This window comes from Anarrhichthys ocellatus, unplaced genomic scaffold (genome assembly GCF_004355925.1).
Source record: "Anarrhichthys ocellatus isolate YVR2014 unplaced genomic scaffold, GSC_Weel_1.0 scaffold7, whole genome shotgun sequence".
Lineage (NCBI taxonomy): Eukaryota > Metazoa > Chordata > Actinopteri > Perciformes > Anarhichadidae > Anarrhichthys > Anarrhichthys ocellatus.
In genome coordinates this window covers 6942472-6967152 of record NW_022280037.1, presented here as the reverse complement: position 1 = coordinate 6967152, position 24681 = coordinate 6942472, and the positions used below count along the sequence as shown (strand labels likewise).

The window sequence follows — 24681 nt, the reverse complement described above, 5'->3', positions numbered from 1 at the left end:
ACACACACACACACACACATATATATACACACATATATACACACACATATATACACACACATATATACACACACATATATACACACACATATATACACACACATATATACACACACATATATACACACACATATATACACACACACACACACACACACACACACACACACACCAGATGAGAAGTCAATCACTTCAGAGGCTGTTACTCACCGGTCAATTCTGAGGACGTGGTCCAGCACCTCATTGAAGAGCACCAGAGGGACGTCCAGCTCCTCTTCATAGAAGACCTTCAGACGGGCCTTCACATAGTCCCTCAGCTCCTCCTGCTCCACCGGGATGTAGTCCTGCATCCACAAACGATGAACTCAGTTAAAATGGAAATCTAACCGCGTAAGACTTGAGGTCAGTTCTCAAAATGTCAGCATCATTAGTCAACCGGTTTCTGGTTTACCTTGGAGAGCCAGTTGCTGTAGAGGATTGGCCTGTTGAGAGCCTTCTCCTTATCAATGTTGGGGAAGTGTTTGAGAGCAACCACATCGATGTTTTCATCTGTCCACCTTCTCTCTTCATCATCGACCAGCCTGGATAAAGGTTCAAGATGTGCCACATTATCATTCTTTCAATACCTGTGCATTTTTTAGGTGGCACTTTTATCAGACTAAATCGGACCATTTCGAGCCATGACCATACAAATGTACTCTACTGTGATTCCCTTAAAACACTCAGAATAGATAAGAATTTCCTATTCTTCTTCAGCCTCTCAGAAACGTTCACTCACCTGTCCTGGAAGAGACGGAGAGCTTCATGGGCCCAGATGCGGATGAGCCCCTCCACAGGCAGAGTCTCAAGTGGCCGCAGGGCCTCGAAGATACCCCTCACCCAGCGGGTCATCTCTCTGGGAGAGTAGATGTAGTGAGGTTGGGTGTCCTGGGTAAACCGCTCCTGATAGGAAAAAAAGGATAGAATAAAGATATGCCAACATATAATAGTGTGATGAAAGGACTGAAAAGTGATCAATAAAAGATGTGTTTTATCTGCTGTTTGTACAGAAGTATTTCCTATATGCATTTAGTGATTTCCTTTACCTGAGACATGGTGTAGAATTCAACCATAGCAGCAGTAAGAGGCTCAGCATAGGTACGCAGAGAGGGGATGAGGCGCAGCATGGCACGGTTGAAGGTTCCATAAATCTGGGTTAGAGAGGCGGGGCCTGGATAGTCCACGTACACCACAGGAACGTGACGCAGGAACCTAGAGACAGCACACATGACCACTGTTAGGGCTTGTCATATGCAATGTTACTTTTTATAACAATCATTTTTTAATCATGGTATCAATTATATTATTGTTCTAATCATTGTGGTTACTGCACCTGTGTGTGAGAGGCTTTCTGCCAGGGTCAGTGGGAGGATTACAAGCTCCAACAAACTGGATCCTCTCCAATTTGACCCAAGTCTGGTCTGAGGTGCGGTAGAAACCTCCATGTTCCACCATCTGCAAAGAAGAAACACCACAGTGGAGCCGTTAACATACAAGAAGGGATACCAAGTTTTATGCTGCAATGATTTCAGTTTGCACACCTGGATGTTGCTGCAAAATGCAACAAGGGAAAATAAAAATCATACCTGTCTGATGAAAGAGATGACTCTCTGTGTGCCGTACTTGTCCATGTCGGGAAGATTGATTTCGTCACAGAACAACACCAGCCACTTGCCCAGCTGGACAGGGGAGAGGACCACACCGTTGGGGGTACGACGGTACTCACAGTAATGATCGAAGGTCTTCAGCAGCAGCTCTGGGGTGGTGGCACTGGAGAAGTTCAGACCCACAACCTGGCAGAGATTTGGAGGAACATTTTGGAAATTACAAAATATTACATCAGTTTTATCATCAGTTTAATCAGTTACAAGCTCAGGTTAAACTGATTTTAAAGATCTGTAATTCGTTTTTATCCAGTCTCTCACCTCCATGTCAGGCAAGGCTCTGAGGGCGCTGAACAGAGTCATCGTCTTTCCAGAGCCGGGAGGTCCACACAGCACCAGTGGTTTGTGCTCTGCCAGCCATGTGTAAAGTAGAGCCTCATGGCGAACAGTGTCCAGAGTGGGAACCACAACATCAGGGGATGCCACTTTGTGGGTCTCGACCTCAATCTGGGGCACCTTGCCCTGCCAGGACTGCCATTCACCCGAGATGCACACCTGCACAATACAAAGAATACGATGCAATGGTCCTTCTGAAATTACAAGACTGCTGTAGTTTTGGTTTGCTCTCAGTGACTTGCAGGTACGAAGAATCAAACATTTTCTTTTAAATTTACTCAAGAGAACGATCAATATCTGCAGGAACAGTAAGAGGCTGTACCTCATAGTCAATGATGGGGACATTGGGAGCAGAGGGGAGTGGTACAGTGGTGATGCGACGGATATATTCTCCAAGCTCAGCCCTCATCTTCAGTCGTCCGTCACCAGAAAAGGACCACAGCACAGCGTAGATCAGATACTTCTGTATAGAGATAATGAGACAAAATGCATCAGCTTTAAGAAAATGTACGTGTTTTTTCAGTGATTAAGGTGATATAACAACAAGACGTGTGCTTTCTTCAGTTATATGGAGAGCAGGAAGCACAATTACCTGCATGTATCTCTCTAACTGTTCAATGGGCATGGGGAAGTCAGGATGATTGTTGTTGTAGAGCGCCACATTACGGCAGGCCTGGTGCAGCATTGAGAACAGGGAACCCATGCAGCGCAGGCGGGTGAAGTCCATGATGTGCTCCAACTTGGAGGCATGCTCTAAGGCCTTGATCACCATGCCTGTGGAGGTGAAGTAAGGCTGCAGGACAGCTGCAGCATCACGCTGAATCTAGTGTAGGAACATGCAACAGGACATCAGTAAAGAAGAAATGTCACCAAATGTTCTTCTTGAATGAACTGCTGCCATTTTCCTTTCTTAAGAGGCCTAGTTTTTTGAAAACACTTTTTACCTGCAACATTGGTGAAGCAGTCTCTTCCTCGTCTTCTGTGCCCTTCCTCTGGCGGTGAGCTTCATCCTCTCCCTCATCCAATGGGATGCTGCGAATGCGAGCCAGGAAGTGGTTGAAGATCATGTCGGTGCTGAGGACATCCTCACTGAACCAGACCATACCACAGCGAGACACAGTGGCCAGGGTGGCATACTTCAGGTTCTGTACTTCAAACATCACACGCACCTGGAGAGACGGGGAATAATTCCAGGTCAATACAGGACGCTTTCATCAGTTTAGACTAAAATAAAAACAGAAAAAGTTTGAAGGTCTGTGCTCTTACATTTGGAGGCAAGCTGAGACGCTCTCCGTTGGGCAGGGTGAGCAGCTTGTTGTCATCCAGGACTGAGTTGAGATTTTCAACCCACTCGGGGTCAACATCACCATCGAAGATAATCCACTGACGCTTTTGCAGTTCACCTCGAACATTGTCAATGATTCTGAAAATGAAGGGAAAAATATTTTAGTTATTTAAAAAAAAAAAAAAGTCTTATTTAGCAAGATGAAGATTAGCCGAGTTGATTTATACCCTTAACAATGAAATGTGTAACAGAACTCACTTTCTGAGGATGTGTGTGAACAAGCCATCGGTCCATTCACGGGTGTTGGGGTCCAGGGTTCCATACAGGTGGTCCTTGCTGATGGCCTTGGGGTCAATGATGTGGGCTACTCCCTCAATTCCCTCCAGCCTCTCCAGGGCTTTGAGCAGCACTCTCCATGCCATGGACTTACCACTACCGGAGGGTCCCACCATCATCAAACCGTGGTTGATCTGTGTGATCTGGAACAGCTGGAGCACCTGGAAGGGGATGAATGATAAAGTTTCAGAAAATTAGAGTAACTACTCACTATGCAAACACCTTGAATACTGTGCTGTAATGCAGGGATCTGGCTCTAGCCCCGTTGTGTCTCTAGGAGATGGCAGGGCTGTATAACTTATTATTTATGGGCACATTCAATTAGATATATGTTGATTAAATTGAGCTACATACCTTCTCCACCCACATGCTGCCCACATCATCACCATCTCCATAGGTGAGGTACATCTCCGCGCAGACTTTCTTCAGCTCCTCCCTCAGAGCAGTCATCTCTCCACGCATGTACTGGACTCCAGGGAAGACATCCGACAGCAGGCTGAACAGAAGAGGGATGTCTTCCGCCACCAGCTTGGGAACCATGGTCTCGCACACACTCTGGATCAGGATCTACAGGAACAAGACAGACCGAGTGAAATAACCATTTGAGCCTCTTAAATTCTAATGTCACTTCAAGTTCTACGATGTGTGATATCTATACCTCCTGTTCGGGAAGGTTCTCAGCGATGTCGTTCTCGTCAACCACCTCTCCACGCTCTAGCTTCTCCCTTTTGATCTTCTGTATGCGCTCACGCTTGACATTTCCAGCACTGATAAGCACGCTCTTGAGAGCTCGGAGGCCAAAATCGTAGTGACTCTGGGATGACAGCTGCTCATCACACAGCCTGAAATAACAATAACTTTATTTATATAGCGCCTTTCAAAACAAAGTGCTTCACAATAAAAACATAAAAGCAAATCAGATGCAAGTAGAGATCATGGGATGAATTTAGAGAGGGAAGATCTTTTAAAAATTCTCCCACTCTATGCTAATTTTTCGGAAACGGTACATACTTGAAGAACGGAACAATCTTTTTGGCGAGGATCTCAGCTGTGCGGAAACCTTGAGAGTAGAGCATGACCTGTGCGATGAGCTGGCGGTCAGGCTTGGTCATGGCCAAACTGCGGAACAGCTTCTTCAGATTGTCGGGCAGGTTGGATCGGCCAGCGTAGCCGGGGTTCATGGTGATGAAGATGGCCATGTCTGGACTCACCTTCACCTGCTTGTTCAGGAGCTCTGTGGTGACTGGCACGCCTGAGGGTAGACAGATGCGTACGTATTTACAATGCAGTTCTCATGTTAAATTTAACAAATGGTGACACACCGCTTTGCTGTCCCAATATGAATTATTTACTTTGAGTATGAAGAAAGCTATTTCATGGAATTTTCTTTGTTTCCACAAATGGTATACATACTCCTGTCTCTGTTGATGTTGCTGTGCTCCCTCAAGGCCACCTGGATGTACTGGACCTGCTGGGAGACGGCAGAAAGCATTCTCTCCTCCAGACGATTGAACTCGTCGAAGCAGCCCCATGCTCCCACCTGGCACAGACCCACAAAGATTCGACCCATGGCCTAAAAAAGAAGAAGAAAGTCAACAAGAGATTTGTTAAGTTAAATGAACAGTATCATGAACAGCTAAATCCTTATAGTCACATGATGTGCAAATGGTTCACTGATCTCTCAATGTTTGTTGTTGTTTTGTCTATAAAAGAAAAAGCCTAAGATCGAAGAATCAGTGTGCAGTTATGTACCTGGAAGTCAAATGTCTCATCACAGTTGAAGACCAGGACAAAGCGGCCCAGCTGGTGACCAAGAGCTTTCACTGACTCGGTTTTTCCTGTGCCAGCAGGACCTAGATGGAGAACAAACAGTTAAGTCAATTGTTTTTTAATTTCTTGAACATATATATACACACACACACACATCTTCATTTCTTATGGGTACAAAAAAAAAAAAAAAAAAAAAAAAAAAAAAAAAATCATCTTTACCAAATGGTGACCCTCCAAGGCGGGCCTCCAGAGCCTGGGTCATGGTGAGATAGCAGCGATCTGTGAGCGGGGTCTGGACGAGCTTGTCCTGGACACCCAAGTACTCAAAGCCATAATTGAACTTGGCGTTGGCCATCTGAATGGACAGCTGTTGCAGGACATCTGTCTGCTTGGGGTCAAAATAGAAGCGCATCTGGCTTAGCCACTCAAAAGACTTGGGGTTGTCGATCTTGTTCTTGATCAGAGTCCTGGTCACATCACGTTGGTGCACCAGTTCGGTGATCTGAGATAAGAGCAGAAGAGGGATTTCAGACACACTTTTCATTTGACAACATTCTTTTAAAAATGATATTCAAGAAAATGGCCTCTAACCAGGTGCTCAAGTTTCCTCCTGCGGAGTGGAGGCTGCTCCATCAGTACGGTGTCAGCCAACACGTTGAGGGTGGCCTGCACATTTGACAGCACTACCTGCATGGGGTCAATGTCCCCACCACCTGAGATACTGGTCAAGGCAGACTCAACGTTCTCAGACCAGTAAATCTGCGTGGACAGGACCACCAGCTGGGCCTGTGAAGAGAGGAAACAGATCAAGTGAAATTACATTAACTGATTTCCATCATGTTGAATAACTGATTGTGTGTAGAATAAATGCTCTCAATACCAACCTGGTAACTATCAATCCAGTTGATATACTGGCTCAGGTCAACGGTTTCGCCTTTGTTGAATGCTGTGACCTCTGTGACGGACTCGGCTAACAGCTTGGCCAGCGTCACCCTCATCTCCTTCTCCACCAGCGTCAGCCACTCATTGATCTTGGGGTGATCTGTAATGGAGACTGGTGTCTTGTAGACAATCTCCTCACCCTCGCGGGAGGAGATTCCCAGCACCACGGTGCTGTCTTCGTTGAGCAGGATGCTCGAAACACCAGCAAACATCTTCTTGAAGTGCTTCTGCAGTTTGGCCACATTCTTGCTGTTGCCGATGATTTCAAGCAGGTCCTCGTCTCCCACAAAGTAGAACCTGGAAAGATCAATTAAGGATAGTTAATAAATGACTGTATGAATAAATTACAGTGATTCCAAATATTTAACATTACCGTGAACGTCTTGTTCGAGTTGTACGAGTTTTGTGTTTAAAATGCACATTGACAACAATGCACAGTCCCTTCATCGCCTATCATTGTCTCACCTGGGGAATGAAGATCTCTCCCTCTCCAGGTATTCTCCGAGGGCCTTCTGGATTTTTCCCAGAAGGTCAGCCAGTCGCTCCAGGGACCTCTGCACTCCCTGTATGTTCAGCACATCCATCACTAAAGGAGACTTTGACACCTTCTTCATCAATGCCAAGAACTCTGTGCTAATACTGTGGAAAAAAACAAGACATATTAGTCAATTCTAGTTGAAATAAATAATGTAAAAATAAGGGTACCTTGTTTACCTCTGGAATCTTTGAGTTTCAACCGGGAGCAGATGTTTGATGTCAGCACTGCCGGTGAAGATGCCTTCCAGATAGACCCAGCGACGCTGGACGTCAATCCAGACGTCAAACAGAGCCATGATGCGATTCAGCTTGTCCTCCCAGCTCAGCGCATCTTCTTCAAACACCTGGGAGGGAAAAAAAGGAGAAGAGCATGTTGTTGATGCAGTTAAAAAAAAAAAAAAATACATATTTGTAAAATCTTAAGGTATTGTCTACTCTAAATGTAACAGTAAAGTAGTTCTGTTTACCTTGTAGTATGGAGACAACTTCATGGCGGACACGCTGTTGATATGTTCTTTGACTTTGTTGAAGAGGTCGTCCCAGCCTCTTATCAGACGACACTTGTTCTGGTAGTTCACCAGGTCGAGCTCATACGAGTTCCACACTTCACGGATCTGAGGACCAAAAACCACAAAAGTATTATGAGTAGGACTACAAACCAGAGTCTTTTACAATCATAGAAAAAATACTGCCAGTTGCCCCCTAATAGCATCACGTATACATATATCTATAGTTCTTCAGGGCCATCTCTCTTCACCTGTTTGAGGAACTCTTCCAAAGCCATCTCTCCTTGGGCTACCAGGAGAACGTCCTTCACCACCATCTCATTCCTCTGCAGGTCCACATCCCAGATGTGTCCCAGGGTCAGCTCTGACGGGACCCAGTTTACATGCAAACGCTTCATCAGCTGCTTCCAGTGGCGGTCCTTCAGAGCCTCTGATTTCAGCTCAATCACCAACATGTTAACCTGGTGACAAAAGGAATAAGTAGAGAATTTAATAAGCCATTTTTCACATTTTCTTGCAAGTTAAAAATGTGTGCCTAGTATATCTGCCAGACCTTCAGGTATCCTTTAAGCAGCCTCTGGACAAACTCGTAGGAAGCGTACTGTCTCAGTCTTGCTTGGAAGTTCTTCAGCTGGTTCAGAAGACCATCCAGACTCTGACGAAGCTACAAAACACCAGCAACAGAACAGTTATATGAACAGTTATATTCTAAGAATTTCATTCTAGCGATTCCATGATCTCAACCATTATTGTGGATTTGTTACCTTACGAGGCTGGACAGACACCCAGGGCTGCTCTTTCATCTGGTCGATCTGCTCCCAGACCTTTGACAGCTCAGACCAAACCTCCTTCAGGTCATGCAGCTCCTCTAGTGCCACCTACAAGTCAAAAGAAAAGATTAGGCTGCCTGTTACTTTGTTTTTGATTGGTGTTTTAAAATGCTTTTATGGGAATGTTTGCTGGCATTACCTGCACTCTCTCTTCACTGCCGCTGAGCAGGCCCGTATCAGTGAGCTCCAAGGCTTCTTTGGCTCGGGCACACTTCTCCCTCTCAACCTTCAGACGGCCAAAGTTGCCCTCGTAGATCGTCAGAGACTGAAGAGCCTCCTCTGGACGCAGGTTACCCTGGTGAAACACATAATCAGTTAGACATAAAAAAAAAAGCAGTGTCATGCGGTTTAAAAAGATTTGATGAATTATTTCAGTCACAACAGGAAATGCTTCCACAGCTGTGCTTTGTATGGAAAGTACAGAATAGGGTTGACTGCACATAGGATCATCTAATATCTCTTACAGCAACTGGTTTGGTCTTCTCCCACTCACTGAGCAAGTCAGTAGTGCGGTTTTCCACAGCTTTGTCCTCCTGGACGATCTTCAGCTGCAGGTTGGCCACCTGCTGTTGGATGGCAGTATCCTTGCGCTTCATAATGTCACTGAAGGCACCCCATTCACCTTCGATGTTGTCGATGTAGAGCCAAGATGGAGGGAACTGGAATCTCTGCTTCTCCAGCAAACGCTGCCCATTACGGAACAACTACAAGTAAAAGTAGGGAGAATCCGATTAGAACCCTAAACTATATTTCCTGCAGCATGCGGTGATACAAAAGAGTAAATGAAAGGACACTGAATGTTTTGGAGTACTTACGTCCACATTTTTCTCAAACTGTTTAATCTTGCGCTTCAAGGTCTGGACATAAGTTATGAAGTTGACCGCATCTGAGGTGCTAGCTGTGTCCACAGAGTGTTGCTCCAGTTCTTGACGGGACTTTTTAAAGAAACAGAAAAATAAAAGGTTATGAGAAATTCAGAGAATAATCATCCGATCAGTGTCTCTAGGAAATCTATGTTACTAACCTGGTCAAAAGACATATTATATTAAATTATTACTATATATTACCTTGGAGATCTGGGAATGGAAGTCCTGCATGTTCTGGCCAAGCATCTGGCCAAACTTGCTGAGCACCTCTTTGTGCCAGGAGTCGTACTTCAAGTTCACCTTGGACTGAACCTGTTGGCAGGCACAAAACAAAGAACATTTCATTTTTGCTAAGAGATTGTTGCTTCAGAAATATTTTCAAAATGAAGCATCTATAATTGTCAATCATTATTACTTTGCCATAGTCGATGACCGCAGGTCCAAAATCTTTGCGTGTCTCTGCATTGTCAAAGGTTCCACGTGCTTTGCGGATCTGGACCAGCAAGGCCTGCCACTTGGTGAGGTCTTCACCCAGACGATTGTAGATGTTCTCAGCTTGCATGTCCCACAAGCACTGGTACTGTAGCCACACCTGGTGGCAAAGAAAAGAGATGGATAAGCACAAACTAATGTACATGACAGTGTATATTACACACATTTATAATATTAAAGACAGTCCTGGTATACAAGGAAGGAAACAGTTATTTGGCATTTCATTTCTTTAAAGCAGCTCCTCCAACAAAGTAACCAACTTTCAGAAGTAAACCGTGAGTATGATAACACATTGTAAAGTTCTCTTACCTTGACATACTGCTCCACCTCATTGACAATGTCTTCAACTGCATTGTAGGCCTCCTCTAAGGCTGCAGGGCCGTCTGGCATCCTGGTCAGGGCATTTCTGTAGAACTTCTCCTCCTCTGACAGCTCGTAGTGGACTCCCACCTGGTGGGGAAGTACAAGTGCAATAAGATTCATATGTCCTTCCATATATCATATTTTAACTAAAAGAAAATATAACTTTGTTTAAAAGTAGCTTGTCCCTTTTACATTTACATACCTCAGGCAAGCATTCTTAACATGGCTTACTGCAGTGGTAGTCCCAGCCCTAGTACCATAACCATTCAAAAATCTCTACCTGGTATCTCTGGCTCTGAATCCTGGGAAGAGAAAGGATGACCATCTTCCAGGCAAACATCTCCTGGTAGAGCTTGTAGCGACAGTCTTCAATCGGTGGGTTCAGGTAGATCACCTGGTTAGTAATCCTCAGCTCGTGGACAACATTCTGGGAAAAGAAATATCATAGTGAGCTGTGTCCATGAATCCATGGTTTCTCAAGATTTTAAAAGAAATACATCGTCATTAAAACAAAACATGGCATAACGCAACACAGAGTCACTACAGTCACAATGGCTACCTTGATCTTGGGCTCCCCTCCAGGTTTGTGGCTCAGTTGTGGAGCTTCTGTGTCCATATCTACATCAGCTTTGTCCTCTACCTGGCCACGGAGCACCTGGGTCCAGGCCTTAAGGCCCGCCTGCAGACGAACTCCCAGGATACGTTCAATCTATGAAGAAAGAAAAAGACCAACCACATGTAAAAAGAAACAAAGGCTGAAATGTTCAAAGTATTTCCTTTCTGAATCAAATAATCCTTGTATTGCTTTGTGGCGCCAACCTCAATGTCGAGCTTGTTGACCCAGATGGGCAGGTTGGAATAGGAGTGGAGATTAAGGTCGTCCACAGCCTTCTGGACTCGGTTGAGAATGTCAGAGAAGGTCTTGTTCTCGAACATGCAAGTCTCTAAAGAGCGAACCTCAAGATCAATTTTCTCCTCAATCAGTAAGAGGTCGTCCACCTGAAAAATACAGCAGAAAAAAACAACATTAGAATATATATTTGGGGCAATTATACAATTAAAGGTTTCATTCGAAAAAAACATTACTGAGGAGAGTCTGTACTTGTGTATATAACCATTTTATAGTGATACTGACCTTCTCCTGGAAGTTGAAGACAGTCTCAGCCAGCCTCTGAACATAGGGATCCAGCTTGTAGGACTCCCAGACCAGAGTGATGCCTTCAGTAACAAGAGCCTGAACCTCTTTCTTAAGCCCAGCCACCAGCAGGGAGATGGAGAACCTCTCCTCCACCTTCTCACAAGTGCGCTCATAGGTGCGCACGCTCTCGATCAAAGAGATGGCAAATGGGTACAGCTGATTAGCTTGGTGGGCTTTGTTGACGATGGCCAAAGGAACACGGAAGCTCAACCACTTGAGGTTGCGGACCTCTTTGGACAAGGTGATGATCTCAGGGAGGAAGTTGACTTTAAGCTTGAGCATGTTACCTGTGCGTCCACGAGCACGGGTACTCTCAATCGTGAAGATGCGGCCAGACACACCAAGGTTACGCTGTTGCACCTGATTTACAAAAGAAAAGGAGTGACACATATTTAAAAACAGGAGAACTGTTGACAAACAATGAAAACTGCACCGTAAGAGGCAAAAACTAGAACATTTATTTAACTATTTGAGAAAAATGCAACACTATATTAATGTCTATGATCAGCTTCATACCTTGCGAGCCCAGTCATCAAATATCTCTTGAGTGTTGAGCTTAGCCCTGAAGCTATCTCCATCCTGCTTCAGCTTCAGCCCTTCCACATGGTTCTCCCAGCCTTTTCCCAGAACATCCTCAACTCTCTTCATATACGCTGTCAGCTGACGGTCGATCTGCTTGGCCCAGATGATGGAGCCGGACACAGGCGGCAGGTCTCGGACATGGCTCATCTTACAGGCCTGGCTCTGAGGGTACTGCACTTTGAACTTGTCGTGCAGTGACTCGATGTCATCTTTCACGCGCTGGATGAGCTGCGTCTGGTACTCCCGGATGGCACCGCGGATGTGGGGACGCACAAAGAGAGCGTTGAAGCGGGAGAAGATGCGGAACATCTCGTTAGCGTTCTTGGCGGTTCCAAGCTGATCACGCAGGCGGGCAGTGATTCGGGTCTCAACGCGGTCGATGCGTTCGTCATAACGCTTCATGGCTGCTTCCCAGGCTTCCATGCCTTCCTTAGACACATCCAGACCATCGACCTCTTTGACGTTCTCATAAGCCAGGTTGACCTCCTCGATAGCGTTGGCATCAGCGGCATCAAAGAGAACTCCGGCTACCTTCATATCTTGAGGCTCAACTGTCTCTCCGGGGGCATGTTGTGGCAAGGCAGAAACCTGGGGATAAAAATGTAAAAATAAATCTCAATCAACTGTGGACAAAACCAAATATTATTCTGGACATGAAAGTAAATGAGGGCAAGACATGCTGGTCAGTTCAAGCGTGGCCATTACAGATGCTGACGGTGTTTTACCTGAGGCCTCAGCACACGGACGATGACGGCCCTCAACTGCTCGTGCTGCCTTCTGAAACGTCTCATGTGATCCAGACGTGACTGGAGCTTCCTGTGAGCTGGGCTCAGACGCCACACCATCTTCAGGTTCTCCTCTCTCTTTCTCTTCACAATGTCTCTCAGAAGAACCTGCAGTTTCTCATACTCATCCTCCCAGGTCTGGAACACCTCGAAGCATGCCACCATTACCTGTAGTAGAAGTTAAAGGGACATTTAGAAAGACGTAGAATGTTTTGAGTAGCTTAAGACTGTACTTCTGGGGGGGGGGCTAGATACCCAACCACACCAACCTTTTCAAATTCCTCATAGGCGACATGCATGAGCTTTCTGGTGCCCAACACCTTGAGGAGCTGGGAGCTCAAGTCCCTAGAGATGGCCTCCACTAGACGCAGTGCTCTCTGGATAGGGTACTTGGTGTTCCTGATCTTTTTCAAGTGAGTGAAAATGGCCATCAGGGCCTGGCGGATCTTATCAAGCTCTGAAGCAGAGAGCAGGTCATTGAGAGGGAAGTCCTTCATCAGAGGATTGTAGTCATTGACCGTTTCCACAGCCTGTTTCAGACCTGGAAGAAGCAGAGAAAGGATAAAACAATTAATCACACCATATCAAATTACTGCCAGTAATGAAAAATTGGACTGGATGTCACTCACCAGTGTCAGTATCAAAGCTGACAGTAGCATGGAAACGTTTGCCGTGTTTGAGGATGTCCAGAGTAAGCAGAACCTCGGGGCTCTCTCTCTTCTCCTGGATCCTGTTGAGCGCTCTCTCCAGATTCAGCCAGAAACTGATCTCTTGCAAGGCTGTGCCTGAAGCTGGGTCACGGTCGAGCTTTGTCACCTGATAAAAAGGGCGGGTGGAGGAAAAAAAATAAACCCAGTGGCGAGTTTAAGAGAAAGTATTTTTTGATCTACCTGTCACGACATGAAAATTTGAGACAGAAATATAGGAAAGCCTCTTACCTTTTGGATCTCCCTGATCCAGCGGTTGACTCCAGATTGCAGCTGGTTTAGGAAGGACGGGTCCTCCACTTTGTCGCCAAAGTCAGTGACCTTAGGCTTCTCCCCGCGCTCATAGAACTGCTTGGCGATGTTTGAGATGATTGGGTGGATGAGCAGGCTGATCTCAGGAATCTCAATGTTTTGCTGCAAGTGGAGAAGGCCCATCTCCAGCTCGGCAATCTTTTTCTCCACTGAGGGAGCCATCTTATCCCCATCTCTAGAGAAGGTAGGACAGAGAGGATAGTGCATTACATTATTCCTCCAATGCGGAGTTCATGATCCAGTTTTTTTCTTATTCAAATATAAAGACCCATTTTGAAGATTACCTGTCGGCCTTGCCAGACTCACGGATGTAGGACTTGAAGAAAGGAGCAACAGCATTGCTGATGAAGGAGTGGAGTGTCTCATAGGGAGAATCCTCACTCAAGGTTAGAACTCGAACTTGGGTGGAAATGGGCTTGTCTGCATCAATGACGATTGTCCTCTTGATGAACGCCAAGCTGCAGGGGAGGGGAAGGCCAAGTTATCGGTTAACAGAACTCAAGTGGAAGCTGAGTGCTAATGCAGCAAATCAATTAAAATCACATACAATTATATGGCTGAAAAAGCAGACCTCTGTACAGTGTAGGGCTGCACAATATATACGTTTTATTGTCATCGCATAGTAATTCATACTAATTCAGTGCATTAGATGCATCACTTACCTGTTGGACTTCAACCCATAGTGTATGTCAGTGCTGATGTTATAGGTGATGCATTCCTTCTCCTCTTCTCCTTCATCTCCAACATCCTCTGTGTGAAGAACAAATTAAATCTGAGTCTCATCTGAACAAGTAAACAGAAAACTCATGAAATATTCCTCACTGAAAAAAATCATCCACACTGTAATCAAGTTGATAAGATACATCATTAATATATCATGCACCAAGAAATAAGGCCAACAAAATAACTTTGCTTCTAATGTTAAAAATAAATGATTTGGATGCCAGACAGTAGTCAAGTTTATCAGAGTATAATAAACTACGTAAAATTAGGAGGACAGTGTAATCTGACATGCATCCATCTTTGTTCCCACCCTTCTTTACTAGTGAGGTAGACTGTAGGAAAAGGAAACTGCACCCTCTGCATTGCAGCATCAGTATTCTTGGATAGACTAGGAACCCAAAACCTACAGACGCAGAGGCTGAGCATGTGCAGTATCAAGAGATCAAGGTTTAACACTCATAAAACATGAGGGAGTGCAAAGCGGCTCTGTAGTTTAGGATTAACTCGCCTGGAGGAAAACTGAAGATCCTGTGTTCATTGACACAAGCTGGTTCACATGATTAAAACCCCGAGAAGGTGCGCACATGACTTGCAGTTCTTACAAAAGAGTCATTATCTTTGAATTTTAGATGGTTATGGTGCTTGTTCTTCTTAAGCGGGGCTTGTGTTATTAATAGCACTGTGTCAGTTTTCATTTTAATGTGGTTTATACATAACCTGCATTTCAACATTAACACAAAACGCTAACGTACATTCATTCTACACTACACAAAACTAAAATATGCATTAACTGCAGCTCAACTTAACCAGTATCACACCTTAAAATCATAACGTTAGCTAACATTGACCACTTTCATGCAAGTGTGTTGTCATTGGCTCGGTTGTCGCTTCCCCACCCAGTGTGGCGAAGATAGCACGCTAGCTAAACATTAACTAACATCGTTATCGTTAACGTTACCTTTGAGTGTACTTCTCTCGACCAGGATGGTGTGAACTTGGGGATCCGCCAGAAACTTCCTCATCTGCTCCACGGCGCTCTTCTCCTCCAGGGCGGACTCCAGAGCCGCCGGGGCCTCGCCGCCATCTTCCAGGAGCAGCGGTACCAATTTTCTCATATGCTTCTGCAGCACCGAGGTATCGGCGACCGTCTGAACGGCCGACACCTCCATGGTGCCGGAGTTTTCCTCCGTTCCCCCACCGTCGGACATTGTTTGAAGTGGTCGAAGACGACCGTTAGCGGTGTTAAAGTGAACAAAGAAACGAGGCTCACGTTATGTAGCTAGCAGTGGTGCTGACCGAGTTGGTTCAGACGCTGACTGCTGCTGTCAAAACGCCACACCCGTGGCCGTCAGGTTTATTCGCGCAATGGATTGTGGTACTTGTGGTTCAAGGGTTTGGTATTTCACTGGAATACACACGCCGAATACTACAATACCCACAATGCAGTTGAACAAATCTATTCTTTTCTCATTTTGTTAAATACGGTCTGACAGAGGGAGAAAGGGAGTTACCTCCAATGATGCAGCTATAAATCCTCCACAGTTGAAATTAACAAAGTTATAAGCCTTTACTATTGGTATTACTAATTCAGTGACAAACAGTTATATTTTAAATAAGATAATCACAACTTTTGTCACAATTTGACTAGCATTAACATCAGTGCACTTTTTGCAGATTCCTGCTTTCACAAAAGGATGCATTAGTGTATATATTTATTATGCATTTTATAACATGTTTATTTATTCTACATGTTTTTTAAATAAAGCTAAACATCCACATCCATCAGGTATAAAAGAGTTCCTGTAGCCTGGACTTGAGTCAGCTGAGAAGACAGACCTACAAAGGCCACAAAGCTTGCAGAATATCGTTTGAGTGCTAAAAAACGAAAACTAAAGACCTCTTAAGTCATAATAAAGAAAGTAGATAAGGGATAAAAACTTGCCTTTTTCATAGAATCCAGCATAAATGGCTATAAATGAACATAGCATGGCAATGTTGCCTGTAGAGCCAACATGTCATAATGAGACAGAGAGGAATGGTTTTAATGTTGTTTTATTAAATAAATAACATGAAGTAAAATTTCTGAAACCACAGTACAAGTAAAACATGAGCTTACATAGCCTCACCACCAGATCCCTGAGTTAATATTCCCACATTTTACAGCATTATTTACAAGCTAATAAAACTCACAATCAAGTATACATCATTGCCCAGTATCATATGGCTTATCAAGTATGGCTTTAATGTTATTACTGAGCTTATTTTGTGATGATAAAAAACACAAAATGAAAAGACTCTTCGTACAGTTGTTCCGTTAGCAATCAATGCTGACTTTGCTATGTTTTTGCACTGAGAAGAGCCTGACTTCCTAGATGTTCTTACAATTACATGGACTGATATTGTAAATCATCTTATTTTGCACACAAGGGGGAAACTCCAGTGTCGAAACTTGTCTTGCAAAATAACACCAGGCCATTTCTGCTCCTGAGGATACATCTTCATGTCCACAATAACATGTGTTCATATGGAGTCTAGCTCTATATTCCTCTTTGTGGGAGCACCTTACTATGCTCTCATCATGCCATTGAGCAAAAAGGGGAAAAAAAAAAAAGAAAAAAAAAAAAGTTGTGTCGATAGGGTATATGATCCACCAGAAAACAAAAGTCCATGACCCGGCACTCAGTCTTCCTCAGGAAACTTGAATTTAGCATAGACAATGAGCATGACTACGGACATGAAGACGCACATTGAACCAATCACAAGGTAGGCAATGCCCAGGAAGTCATTCTTGCCACCCATCCAGGACACGTTGCTGAACACCACCTTCTTTCGCCCCTCAAAGCTCAGAACAGGATAGTCTGGAGGACAACATGTTAAGGATACATAGCAAAAATGGAAACACATAAAACAAAAGACATAAAACAGTGATCGTGTGCCAATATGTTCACTAAAGCATTCAATATACAAAACTGCATTAAGATACTGTATTAACCAGCCAGTGGTTTTGCATGTTTTAACCTTTTTACTACTCATGTACACTTGAAAGGATTTATTTCAGGGCATTGGCCTCCATTCATTTCATCAATATATCAAAATCAGATAGCAATTTTATTGAACTGCATCATCTATTTGAGTGGCATTATTTGAAAGACTTATTGCAGTGCAGACTTTTCAAAGCAATCAGTTTTTAAACTGTATCCCCACTCAATGATAATTTAACTCTGACAAAACTGTAAACTGTAGTCCACTGTGATGGATTAAACAACTGAATCAATCAATCTTCTATGAATAGATTTCCAATGTGTACAGAAAACGATGGCTGCCTGAAACAGGAAAAATACACCAAAACAACTAAAACTGATGTATTGTAATGAGAATTTACATGTAGTTAAGGGATTTAAACTTGGAAACACAGGGGTATGGAGCCAAAATAAAAATAAAATGTATTTGCCGTCCTTCTAAAGCCTATGTAAATACTGCAATCAATTCTCAAAGATCATTTGCCTAGCATATTTACTTACGTCGGAGAATTTGCCTGGTATTTTCTGAACACAAGGAACACCCGAGTCATTGTGTTCACTCTGCGCAGGTAAAAACAGAACCACACCCAACCGGTTAAACAAGTTAGCCTAACCTGCTGTTCCTTTATCTTGAGGAAAAAAAAAAAAAAACATGCGGCCGATTCAATGGCTGACCCCTTTCTGTGGATGTGAAGCTTCGTAAATCTTCTCTTATGGATGGACCAGTGTAAAACATAACCAGATGTATATGCTGCTTTAAACAAGTAAAAAGTGTCCACTATTACCAACTTGACAGCTTTCTTGCCAGCAGGCATTTCTTGATTTAACACTTAACACGGCATGATGACTTTCGATTGCTCACTCTGATGGACATATTTACATATAAATGACAATTCTGATGGTACTTTGGCCATTGTCTTGTATTGTAGCTATACAGTGATAATCTATGTGAAGGAAAGAAAAGGTTAAGGTCAGAGTGAAAAATGGCTAGTGCAATCTTTAAACTGAGGACTCGTGCTAAACAAACACAACTGCCCATACCTCAAAGCGCCTTCCTTGAAATCAAAGCAGAATCTATAACGTGTATAAAAGGATACTGTAGGCAATTTCAAGGATGTAGTCTCCAGCTGGCAGACCCTGTTTATAATCACCCTCATCGATTCGTCGATAGAGCTTTCTGAAACCTGGCAGGGCCGCCCTCCTCATCCACACCAGGAAATCTTGATTGATGAAGCCGTTGTTAGCAGCGTCTGAGGTGTCCAACTCGTAAGCAGGTCTGGGCCAAAATAAAGGCTTCACAGTACCTGGAAGTTAAACGTTTAATCAGTTATCATGATTCATCAAACATGAAATTAATGTTATTCAAAATATGAAAGGACCCCATATTTACTGTACTAAACTAAGTTGCTCCTTTCATCCACAATACCTATCCTATTGGCCACCCAATTAGTTTTGAGCAGACTGGGAACCTCTCATTACAAGACAATTATTCTGCATCATATGCACCACAGCACTACTTAAACAGGACAGACAGACAGTTACAGTAAAGTAAGTTACTACCGTTGAATGCGTGCTTCAGAGGTGAGATGCTGGGGTTTCTGTATTTGACGTTGTAGTCTGTCCACCAAGCAATCCCTTTGCCATTGAAGGGCACCTGCTTATTTGACCCATTGACCTTCTGAAACAACTTGAAGGTATCTATTGAAAAAAAGATTTTATACTTCCATAACACTGCAAATAACCTTAATTCAACTTTAATTTTAAATGTCCTTACATACCATTGAACTTGCTGTTTGCTATTGATCCACATGGTACAATTGGTTTTGTTTTGCTGTCTTCATCCTCGTACTCATAGGGTGAGCAGGTGTCACTGGGACTCTTGAAGAGAGACAGAGGACAGTGTTTTCATTGCTCAAATAAATAGTCTGATACTGTTGTCTGTATTACAGATGGGCAAGGGAATTAAGTACCACTAATGCAGCTTTAGGTTCTGTACCAAAATGTATATCTTTTAAGTATTTTTATTCCAATTGAGATCATCTGGATTTTGTTTTCCCCATGGAAGTTAAAACCAGAGACATTTTTTCTTCAATATCCTATGTTGTTAACTCACCTTAAAGTTATCCAGATCTCCAGACAGCTGCTCATCATCTTTGGACACACCGTACCTTCTGTAGTTCTGGAAGTAGTTGGACAAACCATAATAAAAGTACACAGTTCCCTGTGGAGGAAAACAGAATCACAAGCAAGGGTCAGCAGTAGGAGGAAAGTTCAACTTCATTACTATTTGTACGTGTGTGACTGCGTCTGTGCAAAGCTCCAATGTAACCTTAAATAGCTCTTTAGTGGTGAAGTCCAGCTGGCAAGTACAAGGCTTGACATCTGGATCGGAGCACTTGAAGCATGGCGAGTCTGTCTCAACCCCAGTGTAGTCAAACTGTGTAGGAAAGAACAAAAAAGGTTATTATTAATTATTGATGGCTACAACACCTGTCTCCATCGGGTGTTAAGGACACCACACCTCTTTAAACTCAGTATGATTTCGCTTACAAGTGACAAGTCTGTGAGCAGATAGCAGTGTACAGTTGTGCACTGTACACCATGTATTTAATCTCAACACTGAAAACAGAGATTTTTTAATATTTATTTAAGATTAGTTCACTTTAATCCAGTTTACACATGTTGTACTGCATCTCTTCCTCTTTTCTTTTTTGCACAGTCATACCTCCAACACCTGGATGCTCTGTGAGGTGACAAAGAGACCGACGCCAATGCCAATGAATGCCAGGCCGATGAGGACAAATCCTGGGATGACAATGCCAGCTGAGAGCATGGGCTGCCATGCCGGAAGCCTCTGCTGAGTGAAGGCAGTGTTGTCAGGCCGGTTGTCGAACCCCTGCTCTTCCTTCACCATTTTTTTTTGTTCTGTTGGATAGGTTGTTAAAAGTGTTTACTTTTATTGAATTAATGTAGGACGTTGCAGACAACCGCAACACTTAAGACTTTTTTACAACACAGAATAGCCCAGCCCATCCCTAAAAAGGCATCATATCACATACCAAAACCTTGAATCTCAACTACCAACAACACCCAGATTAGCCGAGAGCAAAACATACAGACGTTCTGGTAAAGGGAAATGGTTAAACTGAGGCACAAAAATATGTATTAAAGATTTGGATTTTAGTTACTTACGCACAGTCGGCTGAAAATGGAGAGACGAAGGAGTCAACAAAACGTCGGTATGCTTCCCCGAGTAGCAGGCGCGAAAGAGACGCTCACCTTTACCTGTCCGCCCCCACCTTTACCTGCCCATCCTGTTCTTCTTCCAGCCTGACGTCACTTTGTGTGCAGACGCAAAGCAGAATTCTTTGTCGTTTCTCCACAAACGGAAGATGAATCCCGAACATCAACAGAAGAAAACTCAATTTGTCTTTACTATAAAAATCTTTTATAGTTTACCCGAAAAACAATTATCGGAAACACACTGCATTAATAAGCATAAACAAAAATAAATAGATCCGCTGCAGTAGTTTGGAGTATTAAATCCCTGCCTACTTTTTTTGATTGATAGTTATTTCGACCAATCGTTCCGCAGCGTGGTGTTGCGTAACATTTTCGATCTACCAATCACGAACGAGTTCATTGAAAGGAGACCTGCTACAGTGCCGTCTTTGTGTTGACATTTTAGGAGGACTGAAAGGTGATATTCATATTTTCAATATTCAATGTTTTAAACACCGATCCCGTGTGTAGTAGACTATGCCTAACATTTCGGCCAGTGTATCAATTAATATCTATTTAAAAGCGAGGCCGGAGCTTTATTTTTCTCTCGGTCGCACCTGCTGCTGTGCCACTGTTGGTGCTAGCCAGTTCTCATTGTTAGCGGCGTTAACTAGCATAGCATTGTCTCGTAATATACATTTAAAAGGAAATAAATGTAAAAGCGATCGAATATTTGTTTGCAGTACAGCTTCAGCTGCACTTTTATGACATGAATACAACATCACATTCATCCGCCCTGTTTGCGAGTAACGTTAGCTGTCAAGAACAAAGCTAGTTAGCTGTTAGCTACCGCAAGCTAATGTTGATAGCTACCATTCCGCTGTTAGCTTTGCGCTGAACTTGCTAGCTAACGTTACCATAAGTCAATTTGTCCAGGGTGGCAATCGGGAACTCCTCGCGATCTCGGCACAGTAAAGGTTAATTGCATACCGGCTGTTCTGTTACAATGATTTGAGGAAGTTGGACCTGTTCGTAACCATATTTCTGGTTCTGTCTTCATTTCTTAGTGTTTGAATGGATATTACCAGGTGCCCGGAGAAATGGGTAAAACAAGAAAAGGTTAGGCATGGAGCCCTCATTTTCATAAACTACTTCATTCATGCACAATTAGCTCAACGTTACGTGAATCATTCAGTGATGTAGATGTGACATTATGGTGATTAGACAGTATGGTGGTTGTTAGCCTTTTGTTGCAGGTGCCTTCACTGCCCCCAGCAGAAAAGTGACCAGTTGACATAAGTGTTGTAATCTATTACTTCTACTAGGAGTTTTGTGTTAAAACCACTTGTAAGTGAGTGGCATTAACATTTGGTATGGGTTTTGTAAGTTTTTTTTTTTTTTTTTTATATTCTAACTGTTGTAGACTATTATTTTCAATCAGATTTGGGAATGCCGCAAAGGTCACAAACATTTTTTATTTTTTTATTTTTCAGCACGCACACATCACACATTATTTCCATCTTTTCTTTTAAGAATATTTTGTTATCTTTTTTTCATTGATCACATTATTTTGAACAGGCACATTTCAACCATTTCCCTTGGGCTGTTTGCTTCATTTGGATGGGTTTCATCAAGTTTCTGTCCCCTATTCGTTCAGGAGAGGCCTCCAACATCCTCCATGATGCTGTCTAGCAAGAAGTCAGATGCTGGCTCCTCCTCCTCTACATCTTCTGCGGCAGCAGCGGGAGGCGATAGGGCCCCTGTTTCTGATGCCCAGACTGGTCCATCAGCCTCAGCTGCAGGCCCTCTGGATGTAAAGAAAAAGGAAAGGTCATCCCCTAGTGGGGAACCTGGAGGAGCCCCGTTGCCTCATCAAGCAGGCCCTGGTGGGGCAGAGCAAGACGCAGCTGAAGTCCGCAGAACTAGTCGTCGCAAGCGAGCGAAAGTAAATATTTTAGGGTTGTGAATCCTCTCGCTCAGAGAGGAAAAGAAGCTGCCAAAACTGATATGAGTTTTATCTGATGGTGACATTTCACTGTATTTTAATGAATATTTGTTTTCTTTCAAGGATCAATACAACTTTAGGTTTAATAATGCTCTCTATCTGAAGTCACAGGTTCTCACTTGCATATGTGCACCAGTGGAATTTAGCAACAGAGGTAACGTCTCATAGTCTTTGCAGCGTGATGTTCCTGGTATGTGTTTCTTACCTCCAGAACGGTTTTGGCACTTCTACTGTAAGTTACCTGGGAGCACACCAACAAATTCACTGCAACGCTGGTTTTAATGATGCTTTTATTGTGCCTAATGCTGCAGGTGGAATACCGCGAGATGGACGAAAGCCTGGCTAATCTGTCGGAGGACGAATATTACTCCGAGGAGGAGAGGAACGCCAAGGCAGAGAAAGAGAGGAAGCAGGTCATCCCTCCACCACCTCCACCACCAGAGGAAGAGAACGACAGTGAACCAGAGGAGCCGTCTGGTCAGTCTGAAACTCGATGCATCATATCAAAGCAGTGAGACATGAAACTGATGTTTTGGTTGAGGAAAGAAATTTAAAATGTGTAACAAAAAGGCCGGTCTTTTCTTAAAGGAAGAGTACAGAGATTTTTCTATGCTAACTTGAAGGCTGTGTCTTTTCACAGTCTGATCATTTGCCCCAATTCCATTGTTAATTGCACATGAATGCTCTCTCTGTTTGTTTTAAATTGATCCTAAGTCACACTCAATGCTATTAATAGAATATGTGTGTTCATTTTTAGGTGTGGAAGGAGCTGCTTTCCAGAGCCGTCTTCCTCATGACCGTATGACATCACAGGAGGCCGCCTGCTTCCCTGACATCATCAGCGGTCCCCAGCAGACTCAGAAGGTCTTCCTCTTCATCCGCAACCGCACGGTAAGTGCCAGCGTAGACACATTACTTTGTATTACAAAACGATGGACTTTCGGGATCATTGTTTTAAACGTGTGTAGTACTGTATCTTAATTCATATTAACCTCATACAGCTCCAACTTTGGCTGGACAACCCTAAAATCCAGTTGACATTTGAGGCCACAGCACAGCAGCTTGAAGCTCCATATAACAGTGAGACATTCAATTAAACATGATTTTTCTTTTCTTTTTTTACAAGAAGATTGTAGTTGTGCAGATGTTGAGATTGTATGTGCTCTTTTTCTCTCTTTAGGTGATGCTGTGCTGGTTCACCGAATACACAGCTACTTAGAGAGGCACGGGCTCATTAACTTTGGCATTTACAAGAGGGTCAAGCCTTTACCAAGTAAGTTCACTTCATTCATTGCTCTGGTGAAGTAACACTACCCATCTGGTATAATTTATGTATTCTTCAAGCCACTTTGGATTGAAGATAAAAATGTCTTTGATTTACATCCCAAGAAAACAAATCTGGTTTAAAGAAGTGATTGTCTGAGGATATTTACCAGCTACTCCGGCTTGTGGACAAAATCCGACACTGACCTGGTAGTGTAAGGATACCTAGTTAATGTGCTCCCTGTTTGTTGTTGCAGCTAAGAAGACCGGAAAGGTTATCGTCATTGGTGGAGGTGTGTCTGGTCTAGCTGCAGCCAGGCAGCTGCAAAGCTTCGGCATGGATGTTACAGTATTGGAGGCCAGGGTAGGTCATCTGTTATTTCAGCCACATTTCTCTCAACCAGCTATTGGTATAAACATTTTATGACTATAAACCATTTGCTGTATTTTTTAATTTTTTTTTACAATCGATAGCATTTTGAGAATAGTCCACTTTATATACACTATACAATACAGATGTTTCTAAGGGTTCAGATGATAACCGATCGAGGGACCTAAACTTACTTTGTTTTTTCCATGCAGGACCGTGTTGGAGGCAGAGTGGCCACATTTAGGAAGGGCAACTATGTCGCTGATCTGGGAGCCATGGTGGTGACAGGGCTGGGTAAGTCAATACGGAAGTCAAAGCATCCTATAAACCTTTAGTGTCTAACCATGACACATCATCATCGGCCTAGATTTGAGGCTTGAGTTGCTTTTGACAAAGTCAAAAAAAAGTTCTCATAGAAATTCTAAAAGTTACTGAAAATGACCTGTAGAGGGTGTTATTGTCCACATTTGTGCTGTGTCATTGTCAAGTGTGTGTGTGTGTGTGTGTGTGTGTGTGTGTGTGTGTGTG

At 43.4% G+C, this 24681-nt stretch overlaps 3 protein-coding genes across 5 annotated transcripts in view; 1 reads left to right on the top strand and 2 right to left on the bottom strand.

Annotated features, from left to right (window-relative positions):
• Positions 1-15630, bottom strand: part of dync1h1 (dynein, cytoplasmic 1, heavy chain 1) — a 27594-nt gene extending 11964 nt beyond the window's left edge. For both annotated transcript variants that reach the window (XM_031847485.1, XM_031847486.1), the window contains exons 1-44: positions 15232-15630; positions 14213-14300; positions 13835-14008; positions 13470-13725; positions 13161-13347; positions 12801-13072; positions 12472-12699; positions 11681-12334; positions 11102-11524; positions 10786-10965; positions 10526-10675; positions 10247-10393; positions 9913-10053; positions 9527-9703; positions 9313-9423; positions 9061-9180; positions 8710-8949; positions 8385-8540; positions 8180-8293; positions 7969-8079; positions 7667-7876; positions 7377-7523; positions 7087-7253; positions 6838-7011; positions 6315-6669; positions 6022-6216; positions 5650-5932; positions 5413-5513; positions 5074-5233; positions 4672-4912; positions 4319-4502; positions 4015-4227; positions 3583-3821; positions 3306-3462; positions 2984-3208; positions 2632-2862; positions 2362-2502; positions 1965-2198; positions 1626-1832; positions 1373-1494; positions 1086-1251; positions 779-942; positions 452-581; positions 211-344 (exon numbers count right to left, since the gene is read on the bottom strand). In XM_031847485.1, coding sequence (XP_031703345.1) covers positions 211-344; positions 452-581; positions 779-942; positions 1086-1251; positions 1373-1494; positions 1626-1832; positions 1965-2198; positions 2362-2502; positions 2632-2862; positions 2984-3208; positions 3306-3462; positions 3583-3821; positions 4015-4227; positions 4319-4502; positions 4672-4912; positions 5074-5233; positions 5413-5513; positions 5650-5932; positions 6022-6216; positions 6315-6669; positions 6838-7011; positions 7087-7253; positions 7377-7523; positions 7667-7876; positions 7969-8079; positions 8180-8293; positions 8385-8540; positions 8710-8949; positions 9061-9180; positions 9313-9423; positions 9527-9703; positions 9913-10053; positions 10247-10393; positions 10526-10675; positions 10786-10965; positions 11102-11524; positions 11681-12334; positions 12472-12699; positions 12801-13072; positions 13161-13347; positions 13470-13725; positions 13835-14008; positions 14213-14300; positions 15232-15481 — 8759 coding nt within the window. In that variant the 5' untranslated portion in view covers positions 15482-15630. The remainder of the gene's footprint in view (positions 1-210; positions 345-451; positions 582-778; positions 943-1085; positions 1252-1372; positions 1495-1625; positions 1833-1964; positions 2199-2361; positions 2503-2631; positions 2863-2983; positions 3209-3305; positions 3463-3582; positions 3822-4014; positions 4228-4318; positions 4503-4671; positions 4913-5073; positions 5234-5412; positions 5514-5649; positions 5933-6021; positions 6217-6314; positions 6670-6837; positions 7012-7086; positions 7254-7376; positions 7524-7666; positions 7877-7968; positions 8080-8179; positions 8294-8384; positions 8541-8709; positions 8950-9060; positions 9181-9312; positions 9424-9526; positions 9704-9912; positions 10054-10246; positions 10394-10525; positions 10676-10785; positions 10966-11101; positions 11525-11680; positions 12335-12471; positions 12700-12800; positions 13073-13160; positions 13348-13469; positions 13726-13834; positions 14009-14212; positions 14301-15231) is intronic.
• Positions 15631-16309: 679 nt separating this feature from the next.
• tmem30b (transmembrane protein 30B) lies at positions 16310-20587 on the bottom strand. Of its 2 annotated transcripts, none has more exons than XM_031847650.1 (8): positions 20486-20587; positions 20019-20218; positions 19623-19730; positions 19407-19514; positions 19072-19171; positions 18854-18991; positions 18391-18597; positions 16310-17131 (listed from the first exon to the last, which is right to left on the bottom strand). In XM_031847650.1, the coding sequence occupies exons 2-8, from the start codon at positions 20205-20207 to the stop codon at positions 16953-16955; spliced, it is 1029 nt and encodes a 342-aa protein (XP_031703510.1). In that variant the 5' UTR covers positions 20208-20218; positions 20486-20587; the 3' UTR covers positions 16310-16952. The 2 variants fall into 2 exon arrangements, with proteins under 2 accessions (XP_031703510.1, XP_031703509.1); XM_031847649.1 differs by having other exon boundaries at positions 20490-20567.
• Positions 20588-20916: 329 nt separating this feature from the next.
• The window catches only part of kdm1a (lysine (K)-specific demethylase 1a), a 21819-nt gene continuing 18054 nt past the window's right edge, over positions 20917-24681 (top strand). The window contains exons 1-9 of the mRNA XM_031847192.1: positions 20917-20993; positions 21583-21634; positions 22173-22460; positions 22829-22997; positions 23278-23411; positions 23522-23600; positions 23701-23793; positions 24041-24147; positions 24366-24487. Coding sequence (XP_031703052.1) covers positions 21590-21634; positions 22173-22460; positions 22829-22997; positions 23278-23411; positions 23522-23600; positions 23701-23793; positions 24041-24147; positions 24366-24487 — 1037 coding nt within the window. The 5' untranslated portion in view covers positions 20917-20993; positions 21583-21589. The remainder of the gene's footprint in view (positions 20994-21582; positions 21635-22172; positions 22461-22828; positions 22998-23277; positions 23412-23521; positions 23601-23700; positions 23794-24040; positions 24148-24365; positions 24488-24681) is intronic.